General features: G+C 41.5%; 1 protein-coding gene across 1 annotated transcript in view; it reads left to right on the top strand.

The window, feature by feature from the left end:
- TNFSF11 (TNF superfamily member 11) overlaps window positions 1–9,376 on the top strand; it is a 32,585-nt gene extending 23,209 nt beyond the window's left edge. The window contains exons 3-5 of the mRNA XM_047080239.1: window positions 3,178–3,223; window positions 3,304–3,402; window positions 7,846–9,376. Coding sequence (XP_046936195.1) covers window positions 3,178–3,223; window positions 3,304–3,402; window positions 7,846–8,267 — 567 coding nt within the window. The 3' untranslated portion in view covers window positions 8,268–9,376. The remainder of the gene's footprint in view (window positions 1–3,177; window positions 3,224–3,303; window positions 3,403–7,845) is intronic.
- The last annotated feature ends 2,652 nt before the right edge of the window (window positions 9,377–12,028 follow it).

The raw sequence follows: 12,028 nt of genomic DNA, 5'->3' as shown, positions 1-12,028 counted from the left end.
TGTCGGACTTCAGCTCAGGTCATGATCTTGTGGTTGGTGAGTTCGAGCCCCCGTCAGCTCAGAGCCTGCTTTGGATCTTCTGTCCCCCTCTGTTTGCCCCTCCCCTGCTTGCACTCGCTCAAAAATAAATAAACATGAAAAAAATCACTTAGACTCTTTTTAAAAATACCAAGTCAGTATCAGACTAGTTACGTTAGACTGGCTGGAGTTGGGGCCTGGGTACCCTAAAGGAGTAGTCTGAGAAGAATGTTCTTCATGGTTGACATCCATGCACATAAATAACACTCATGTTAGAGTCCAAAAAATCGGGAGTGAGGTAAAGATACATAAACCTCATGTGTATAATGTATAATACACATGAGTATATATATAAAGCTATAAAGATAAATGCTTGTATAAAGATATACTGTGTGTACAAATGTATAAGCTTTAGCTTTTACACACATCATGTACTCCCTTTTCACCTGGAAACTTCCCTTATAGGGTTTCTGAGAGGAACTGCAGGTCTTGAATACCTAAAAACAAATATAACATGAAAGCAGCATTGCCTAATGGGTCTCTAGCTGGAGTTTTAATTCATCCTGAGTCATGACACGTTAGGGTTTTTTTTTTATTTTTTGTTTTGGCTTTTTTTTTTTTTTTTTTTTTTTTAAGCAGTCATTGAAAGTGCTTCTGACTGGTGCTGGTTATTGAATTTTCTTGTAATGAAAAGTTTCTGTCACGGTTCTGACCTAGAAGTCACTGATTGAATGGGCAGGAGTTTTTTCCCAGGTGGGAGAGAACAACCTTTCCCTGCCCATTTCATCACTGGCTTTAGTCTGCTGCTTCTTTGCCTGGGTCTGAAGCTTCAAACGTATTTCAGATTTGCCCATCTCTGAAATCTTTTGGGATGTCAGAGGGAATGTTGTTCTCAAATTGAGGCCTTAGGCCTGGAGCACCAGTGCACCTGTTAGAAATGCAAATTCTCAGGCCCCACCCAAGACCTTACTGGGTCAGACACTGTGTTTCAACACACCCTCTGGGAGACTGTGATGCAGGCTCAAGCCCAAGAACTACTGAGCTGGCATATAGGTAATCTCCATGCTTTTCTCCATAAGATCTGTGTTTTTCTCCATAGAAAAGCACGAACCAGACATTTGTGGACACACTTAATTTTGCTTCCTTTCTCCCTCCTCCCTCTCCCCTCTGAGCATGAGGCATGTCAGGGCTAGAGGGAAAATGAAGGTAGCTTTAAATTTCTGTTACTCTGTCATCAAGGTTCCTATTACAATCTTTTAAGAGATAGTAATCAGGTAAAGACACATTGCATATACATATGTATAAAGATATTCACAATCTATAAAGACATATTATACTACAAATGTATGAATATATGGGATGAGCACTGGGTGTGGTATGGAAACCAATTTGACAATAAATTTAATATTTAAGAATAAAATAAAATATAAAAAATATATATACAATGTACAAGTATATATATCTCCATTATAAATGTGTGAATCTGTAAAATGTATAAAGATGCATTGTGTGTGTATGTATATGTATATATCTATATGCATATATATGCATAAAAATATACACAATGTATAAAGGTACATTTTGTATATATAAATCTCTGTTGTAAATACAGGGGAGACTAAATACAGGAAATTCCAGAAATCAGAGTACCACTGGGAATCAAAAGGTCACAAGAAGAGACTTGGGTGATTGGAGGTCAGCAGGGGAGAAAAATAAATCTTGGATGGAGTGGGAAGAAGAAGGTCTGGTAAGGGCCATTGCACAGCTCAAAAGGAGCTGCCACAATTTGCTTAGTACTTCCTGCAAACCATGCTCCCAGAGCTTTGTAGTGCATGTTCTGGGTCAAGGCAAGGGGAGAATGTAGCCCTGGATGAGCAACCATGGTTCCTTGTAAAAGTCAGACTGACTTCTTTAGGTAACAGAAAACAGTTGTGCTGTTTTCTCCAAGGGTCTTTAAAAGTATAGATTCTTATCTCTCTTGGGAGTCCTGAAGTCAGAGAGACAATTCAGTGTTATCTTATCTCTAGAACCCTTCCAACTGTTAACAGTTGAAGTTACGTTTGCCTTTGTCTGTCTATCTATCTATCATCTATCTATCTATGTATCTATCACCTATCTCAAAGCCCTTCTCTCCAGACACTCAAAGAACTTAAGCTATATGGCTAATGTTTTAAACATCATGGGATGGGGCAGGGGTTCTGAGGAGAAGGTTACCATGGATGGTCATCCCAGTAACAGAGGAATTAGGCATCTCTCCAGAGTGTTTCTAGTATCTAGGTATTTGAATTACCAGAGACACTCTGCTAAGTGCCTACATGCATTATGTCATTTAATCTTAACACCCACCTTATGATAGAGGACGTGCTATGAATGTCCTTAGTATAAGTAAGTGGCTGATAAGGGATTTGAATTGAAGTTAAACCTGAGGTTTTACCTACTCCACCTTACTATTTAACGGTCGCTGAGGTCTTGATTCAGGTGGGCATGTAGTTGGATGCTTCATCCTCGGGGCTCAAATTGAGTTACGCCATTACCTACGCTCGTTATATACTTGTGCTCTTTCTTTTTCTGGTTTGTTTCTAAACCTCTTTGTGTCAGTATTTAAACTTAACTATTGATCCTCCAAAAGCTCTTAGACTTCCATATAGTACTTTAAATACACTGTGATATTTTTAAATAAAAAATTAATCATTGGGAGCTGGGCATTATTCTCCTTGCTGTGGGCCAAGCTTCAGTGTCATAACAGGAATTCACTAGTGAAATAGATATAAAAAGAGCCTCCCTAAAGATTTAAGAGGGTTATATATTCTGTGGTAATTGTTTTTTTCCTGGGTAACTTCATCTTCATTTGTGTACCTGCTACAAATTCTTAATTATGTTTAATTATTCCAGGTTTTATAATTTACACTGTCTTTTATTTCCTCTTATCGTCCAAAGTATTGTGTGTGGTCTATTTTTTAAGCATATAGACATAATTCTTAGGGATGAAATTCTCTTGATAGCTACCTAGAACACCAAAGAATTTCACTGCCTATATATGTCTGGCATAGTTTGAAGGAAAGAAAATTAATTTATTGTATTTCCAACAGTCCTAAATTCTTACTGATTGATTGAAAGAGTGAATATACAAGTAAGATTTTTTTTTTCTTTTTATTTCAGGAATTACAACATCTAGTTAGATCACAACACATCAGAGCAGAGAAAGGTAAGCACGGATCTGCATGAATATTTGAAATCATATAGGGCCAGAACTCTTTGGGCTAACGTGGTTTCTCTCATCTCCAGCTATGATGGAAGGTTCATGGCTAGAACTGGCCAGGAGGGGCAAGCCTGATACCCAGCCTTTTGCTCATCTCACTATTAATGCCACTGACATCCCATCAGGTAAGTTCCATTAGCATCCAGCCTGAAAAAGATTTCAAAAGTCCTTTATCAGCCCATTTGAATACTCAAAAGTATTATTGTCCTGTTACTAAAATTTTGAGACCCCTTAACTTCTAGATCAGAAGAAAGATCATTTTGCGTTCAGTTGATAATCTCTATTGTGGAAATAGTTATTCTCAACTCTGCCAGAATGGATGTCCTCGCTTCAATTTTAGATCATCAGAATGGGTGCTTTTTTAATGACTGCCAGTTGAGGTTGCACAACTGGGAAGGACAGTGTCTTGTTACGTTCATCTGTATTTTACCCAAACCAAAGTTGATACATCCCCATTGCCAACCCATGAAGTTCATGGATGTATCTCTTGCAGAGTTCCAGGTAGGGGCTTGAGTAATATTTAAGAGTAATATTTAAGAGGCAGTAGCCCCCTAGAAAAGAAAACATATTCCTCCTTCTCCTTGCTTTCTCTGGGCAAGAATTTAGCTCAATGCACTGGAAAGCTGATTATCTTTTAGAAATGAAGAAACTCAGAGCTCTTTGCCTCTATCTACTTTAATGCCCCTGCTGTTCCATCATGTAATCCCCACTGGCCACTCTACTTGGGATAGATGAACATCAAAAAGGTTACAAAGAAGATTATGATAGGGCGTCAGTTGACATTACCATCCTCATCATCATGACCTTTGTCCAATGTACTCTATGTACCAGGCATCTCACTGAATTCATTATCTCCAATCCTTGCTACAAGCACGCAAGGTGAGTGATTGTCATTCATTTCGCAGACAAGGAAACTGAGGTCCGTGTGGTACATCTGCCCAGGTCACGGTGGTGACAAGACTGGAAGTTGAACTCCACTCTAGTTCGTTCCCAAGTCCACGGTTTTTACACTACAGTCTATCATATTAGGACCCTGTGGCCAGTTGGCTTTGTCAGAGAGAAGTAAATTCAGAGCTCTTATGTTCTTATTTTCCTGTAAGAAATAGATGAATGTAGTTTTAATAGCAGGGGCTCTGAAGTCTGACAGCCGGGGTGTGAGGCCCACTGTACCTCATTGGCTGTATGACCTCATGCAAATTATTGGAATAATTTGTGTATCAGCTTCTTCAGGGGATGGTGATCACATCCACCTCGTGGGGTGGCTGTGGAGACTGAATGAGGCAATGTCGGAGCATGCTCTTACAGAAGCTGGCATACAGTAAGCACTCCATGAAAGCAAGTTGTTATTATTATTTGAGTTTAATTAAATAATTATCCATATTCCACTTTGTTCTAAAAATCATTTAAGGCTCATTTTTCTTGGGAGTTAAAAAAAATATCCAAGTTTTGGTAATGATTTTGCAGCCACTATCATAGCATGGGCCGCAGAGAGATGTTTCCCGACTGTAGACATAGAAGCTGAGAAGCCAACTCTTTGGTTTGTAGCACATTTTCCTAAACTATCCGTCCTGTCCCAGGTACCTGCTTCATAAACAAATGTTCTCTCTGTGCATGTGTGCGTGCCTCACACTGACGCTACACGAATTTTCTGAGTGAAAACTATTTTGCATATTAGCAAATGCAATCAAATTAATACTGACGTCTCAGCTGTGTGTGCTATGAATGTACTCTGCATTTATCTTTCCGGTTCATTTTAAACGGCATATGATAAATATTGCATTGCTCTGTGTGCCAAAGTCTGTTTGGCAATAGCAAGCGTGTTTTCGTTCTCTTCAGGCACCTAGCATCAAATCATTGCCAAAAAACAAGGCAAAACTCCTAGTTATTTTCCGACGGTTATTGAGTTTGTGACTGAGTGAAATGCAGTAGTGTATGCTTCTGTTTAAGAAAATAGCATTTGCTCCTCTGGCTGAGCCAACAGCTCCTTGAGTCCATTTATCTCCCGGTTTGGGCCAGTACTGGTCTTCAGAGAAAGGGGGCTTTAACTTGGCATGCTCATTTTTGGCCTCTGTTTTCTGTTTATTTAAACATAAGAAAAAACCGAGAATCTGCCTTATATTGATTGCTAGCTTATGGGTTTTTTCAAAGCTGCTTGAATAAAATGCACTGGGAAGTATTTTGGGAGGCCAGACGACATGGCTTTCTTAAGGGGGCTGCTCAGGCTAAATATTTGGAGAAGCCTCTTGTCCCGCACGTACTGGCACTGACCACGGGGGATGAGGGGCTGGGGTGAAAGGTCGTCAGCATGCCTCATCAGTCATGGAAACCCAGGCTTGTCACGCGAGGTCCCTCAACCTGATCACAGCATAGTTTTCTCTTCCTGTCTCCTGCCCTTCTCTGTTCTTGAATCCTCCTTCGCATTCATGCTGACGGCTGTCCTCCCTTTCTTCTCTGCATGCCGTGTGCATTCCATTCTTTGCACCAACAGTTTTCCTTGCTGACCGCAGTCTCCTTTTCTCAGCCCATCCACATCTGATTGGATTCTCCCTGTCCCCTGGTTCCTTCGTCCCCTCGGTGGGCCGAGTGCTTCTGATCACCGTTAATTTCTGCAGCTTTCACTTGGCAGTTAGATGCTTTAACTGAACTTCAACCAAGTGCCACGCGATATGCAGCAATGAAACTACTCTATTTTCTATTTTATTTTACTTGCTTATTTCTCATTTTCTCCACTAGTAGTGAGTGCTAAATGCCTTGAGGTCATAGTGCTTGATAAAGTTCTTTATTTTTTAAAAAAAATTTTTTTTTTCAACATTTATTTTTGGGACAGAGAGAGACAGAGTATGAACGGGGGAGGGGCAGAGAGAGAGGGAGACACAGAATCGGAAACAGGCTCCAGGCTCTGAGCCATCAGCCCAGAGCCCGACACGGGGCTCGAACTCCCGGACCGCGAGATCGTGACCTGGCTGAAGTCGGACGCTTAACCGACTGCGCCACCCAGGCGCCCCGATAAAGTTCTTCATTATGGGCAGAGTGAATCTCCATAGAAGACCCCACCCAGATATTTATTGAATGACTGATCAACTAATGGATTGGTGAATGGATGAGTGGATGAATAAAAAGAGAGGTGGTTAGTGGGGAATATGGACATTCCTTCCAATGGACTGGCTAACAGTGGGAGTGATATGTGGTCAAGGCTGCTGTCTTTTCTCCCCTCTCTGTTTCATATTCCTTTCTTGTCTTTCCAGGCTATATGTCTGAGCCCTTGGTCTAATACTAACTAATTCTCCCACTGAGAGAGTAGACTTTACCTTTCTGCTTCTCTCTGTTAAGAGTCATCATAGGAGATAAACTATAAGACAAGTCATTAATTGAGAAAAAGACTGAACACAGAGTAGAGTAAGAAGAGGGAAACATGGGATAATTTCAGATGGGAAACTTCTTGAATTTTGTTTACTTTGTCGATGGTTTAGGTGGCTGTTTACCAGCCTGGAGGAATTATTTTACTACTGTTTGTGAGTCTTGCAGTCTTGTCTTGATTCACTGGGGACCATGGGATGATACTGACATTTGAAATGATAGTTACATTTGGGGTGATATTTACATTCTGGATGCTATAATCTGGGATGACCTGAGGCGGGACCTCCAATGAAAAAGAAAAAGTGTTACCGTGGGTCCTAGAGGCCGCAGTGCCTCTAATGGCTTCTCAGGCTCACTCTAGCACCCTCCTGTGGATAAGGTATGGAGTTCAGGAAATATACTATTCTTGGACAGGGATTGGAACCATTGGAGTCAAGCGGAGTCTGGAAATTCTCTTCCTATACTTGTCTCTTGCTTTCCTGTATCAACTGCCTTTGGCTTATTCTCTGTCTTCAGCCTTAAATGATCTTTCTGATTCTGTTGGCTGACTCTTGTACCTATTTTAACTTCTCAGACTCAGTTGCAATTCAACAAAGTCATTCTTGATTCTTCTGGGAGGAACCAAACTCTCTTTCTTTTGAATTCCCATGGCAATTATCTGTCTGCACCTTGGCTCTCAGGGCATATGCCTTGCTTGTTATCTGAATAGACCACACCTATCGGTCATGTCCTGTAGTCCCCTTCAGGGAAGGAACACTGGGTTTTTGTCTTTGTACTCTCTCAGGTGTCTAGCAGAGAGCGCTAAGCACATCTTAATGTTTCTCTGCCCTTTTAGAAAATAAATTCTGAGGAGGTATTCTCTGATTGGAACCATGACTATTATGCTGTTTTTCTCCAACCTCATAGAATCGTGAGGATGTCCTTCTCCTCAGAGGGACAGATTTAAAAAAAAAAAATTTTTTTTTAACGTTTTATTTATTTTTGAGACAGAGAGAGACAGAGCATGAACAGGGGAGGGGCAGAGAGAGAGGGAGACACAGAATCGGAAGCAGGCTCCAGGCTCTGAGCCATCAGCCCAGAGCCTGACGCGGGGCTCGAACTCACGGACCGCGAGATCGTGACCCGAGCTGAAGTCGGCCGCTTAACCGACTGAGCCACCCAGGCGCTCCCAGAGGGACAGATTTTAAATCATGTGCCTTTCCTCCCCTCAGGTTCCCACAAAGTGAGCCTGTCCTCCTGGTACCATGACCGAGGTTGGGCCAAGATCTCCAACATGACTTTCAGCAATGGAAAACTAATAGTTAACCAAGATGGCTTTTATTTCCTGTATGCCAACATTTGCTTTCGACATCATGAAACTTCGGGAGACCTCGCCACAGAGTATCTTCAGCTGATGGTGTATGTCACTAAAACCAGCATCAAAATCCCGAGCTCTCATACCCTGATGAAAGGAGGTAGCACCAAATACTGGTCAGGGAACTCTGAATTCCATTTTTATTCCATAAATGTTGGAGGATTTTTTAAGCTACGGTCTGGTGAGGAAATAAGCATCGAGGTATCCAACCCTTCACTACTGGATCCAGATCAAGATGCAACATACTTTGGGGCTTTTAAAGTTCTAGATATAGATTGAGCCCCATTTTTTGGAGCGTTATTATGTATTTCCTAGGAGGTATGGAAAATTTTTTGTAAACAAGCCAAGAAGGATGTATATAGATGTGAGACTACTAAGGGGTATGACCCACAATGGTACAAGAAGACTCTTTCCATGCTTTTGACTATAGAGAGCACATGTATTTACAGCCAATGGGAGATGTTGGCTTAGGTTGTTACAGTCCGAGGGCTTTCTGACATAAAGGTTTTTAAATTTTGTAACGAATTCCTAGAATTAGGCCATAGGAGCAATTGTGGTTGCCTTCATGCGGACTACGGGAGGGGTTAATTCTCTGGATCTGGCCCGTGGTTATGCGCCACGGTGCCACTCAAGTGGAGAGGGTGTCCTCTCATTGCAAATGGATGATCACCAGAAGGGTTAAGTTCTTTTGGATTGTTACATCATGCTGGAACCTGCAGATAAATACTTTTTCTAATGAGGAGAGAAAATATATGTATTTTTATATGATATCTAAAGTTATATTTCAGATGTAATGTTTTCTGTGCAAAGTATTGTAAATTATATTTGTGCCATAGTATTTGATTCAAAATATTTAAAAAATGTCTTGCTGTTGACATATTTAATGTTTTAAATGTACAGACATATTTAACTGGTGCACTTTGTAAATCCCCTGGGGAAAACTTGCAGCTAAGGGGGAAAAAAATGTGGTTTTTTTGCTACTATCAACTGTATCATATTTCTTTATTCTTTTTAACTTAGTAGATTTTTCAGGCTTGTCAAGTCTGCGCAAAAAAATTAAAATGGATGCCTTGAATAATAAGCAGGATGTTGGCCACCAGGTGCCTTTCAAATTTAGAAGCTAATTGACTTTAGAAAGCTGACATTGCCAAAAAGTATACATAATGGGCTACTGGAATCTGTCAGGAGTATTTATATAATTATTGAACAGGTGTTTTTTCTACAAGTGCTGCAAATTGTAAATTTTGTGGGTTTTTTTTTAATGGAAAAGTTATCAGTGGCTTATCAGCAAAAAATCCCTTTTTAATATAGGAGATGATATTTTATATTGTACAGTAAAAACATTGCCTTTGAATGTTCATTTTTTTGGTACAAAAATAAATTTATAAGAGGACCTGCCTTGTGATACTGTGCCTCTCTTTTCCGTCTGTCTTGCTCTGTGATTCCATTCTCTCCAATGTGGTATTGTGGCTTCCATCTTTCCAAAGGTTACCAGGAGAAATGCAGATTTAATTAAAAATTAAGAATGGATTTAATTGAATTAGTGAACCTCAGAATTTGAAAAATAATTTATAAGGGATTTGTATGCAAGAACATAGCCAGATCAAAAATAGAGGCTTCATCGCTCAAAAAAGAACAGTTTGTGTCATGCTATGTCATGAGAAGAAAATGATATTGTGCACAAGTTCCTAATGCCCTGCAGGACAACCATTTGACCTGGAGGGGCCCCTGAACATTTTATAGCTTACCATGGTGAGGAAACATTAGCGATGGACTAGATCCTCGGCCTCATGGAAATTTATGTGGGGAGCTGTCCCAACTCTGCTGGTTACTCACTTGAAAGAGATGTAAGAAAACAAGCAACTTAGGAAGGCACAGGAAACCATAATATAAGGCACTTGACATTCGCGGATAAATGTTTCTTGATGGTTGTGAAGAATGGAAAGAGGAAAGAAATAGCAGATGCTAAAGAAGAAATTGTACATTGAAAACAGCAAAGCTATGATTGTAGCACTCAATCATTGTCCAAAATACACCTATTGTTTTAAACCTATCAGTAAATCTGAAGTAGATTGGCACAAAATATGATTTCAGTGATGCATATCCCAATCGCTGAGCCTTGCTTTAAGGAAAAATGATGTGCAATCGGACTTTCTCCACTCTCCACGGACACAAAATGTTGTTATATAAAGAACCTAATTAGCTGCCCTGGCTCCTATGATGTGATTCTGTCATTTGCACAGGTGAATAACGTTCATTTGTTCCACATTGTTTACGGAGCACTATGTGCTAGGCACTGTATCAGGCACTGAGGATTCTACAGCATTCTTCCCGCCCTTGAGAAGTTTCCCTTCTAGTGGGGAGGAGCCTCATAAGAGTGTGGGAGGTGAGCTCCAGGGCATGGACCTGTAGAGCATGCTGTGGTATCAGAGAAATGGCCATTTAACCCAATCCTGGGAATCACAGAAGTTACAGAAATTAAATTGGGCTGGACAGTATGTGGGCTGAAAGGCTCTGAAAGTGAATATAGAGTAGGATATCCATTACTATTTTTATTTTTTTTTTTAATTTTTTTTTCAACGTTTATTTATTTTTGGGACAGAGAGAGACAGAGCATGAACGGGGGAGGGGCAGAGAGAGAGGGAGACACAGAATCGGAAATAGGCTCCAGGCTCTGAGCCACCAGCCCAGAGCCCGACGCGGGGCTCGAACTCACGGACCGCGAGATCGTGACCTGGCTGAAGTCGGACGCTTAACCGACTGCGCCACCCAGGCGCCCCATTATTTTTAATTTAGAGGCAACTGACGTGCAATCTCTCAAAGATGAGCTAAAACCCAAAGTCTAGGGTTGGAAAGAACCCAGGATCTTGTGCGACAATACATGGTGGCACCAGCCAGACTGGGGAACTAACATGGCGGATGGTCTGCAATACTAAGGGAGATCCTTTATAGAAAACCTCGAAAATTCAGCCTGACTCTAACGTTGAACTTGCATATGTTAACAACCTGGTAGGGATTGTTAGAGCTCTGCTGGAATTAACCTATGACTTAATGAAATGTTGGTGTAGACTGGCCTGTGCCTTGAAGGAGTAAGCTGTAACAAGGGGCTGTGCCAAGGGTGTGGAGGTTTAGAAAAGGCTTTTCCTCTTTTCTAGTGATGCTCCAGGCTTTCCGGGATCTGAAATGCAGGACTCAATACCCGACTTCCCCTCACACACTATTTTACTGCTGTACTGTCTTCTCACTCACCCCTTTCCCCATTTCCATCCTTCTTACGTGTTTTCATCTTTTTCTTTTCGCCTCGAATCCCCGGCCCTTGCCTCAGAGGAACGTTCTGTTTCTCTAGTGGCCCTCGAGGAATAAGGAGGCTGCCGCATCTGACCGAGATGAAAGCAGAGCCTGTCAACACTCAGCAGCGACGAAGTGAATGCGCTGAGGACTGACAAAATCATGTCAGGAAACCAACACACACACCGGACGCTCTGGCAAGTGGGATTGTGTGCTCGTTGCAAATATCCCACGTCAATCATCTTTCTAACACATGCCAAATCTGAAGGAACGCACGCGAATTTTAAAGGCGTCTGTCTTTGTGAGTCGGCTTCTCCAAACCCACCAGACTCACGCACACTTGTGTCTTTCCAAAACACTACGTGTGAGGCAGCTCCTGTTCCGTGAAGCTGCTTTCCGCACTCCCCTCCCGCTTCCTTTTGGCTCCTGCATTTCCATTAGGCCCGCCTAGAAAAGTATCCAGGGAAGACGGCCCATTCCCAGTGACTTAGGGGGAAACCTGAGCACCTCAAGCCTCATCCTGTCTATCTGGGTCTACTTGTTGATTTGGGGTTACACTGGTACACTGTGGGGGACACACTCTGACTCCACCTGCCGTTCCACATTTAGTCTGTAGGATCATTCGGGGCAGGCCAAGCATGTGTCAGCCTCACTTTTGGCTTCGCTAATCGATGCTCTGGCTTCTCTGCTATGAAACTGAAATACATTTCCCAGAAGCTGCATTTATAAATGCTAATTAGTTATTGATTCAC

The sequence above is a fragment of the Lynx rufus genome, unplaced genomic scaffold (genome assembly GCF_022079265.1).
Source record: "Lynx rufus isolate CCGP_SWC_20201006 ecotype Redwood Valley unplaced genomic scaffold, mLynRuf1.p SCAF_1, whole genome shotgun sequence".
NCBI lineage: Eukaryota > Metazoa > Chordata > Mammalia > Carnivora > Felidae > Lynx > Lynx rufus.
This window is presented reverse-complemented; position numbering and strand designations above follow the sequence as displayed.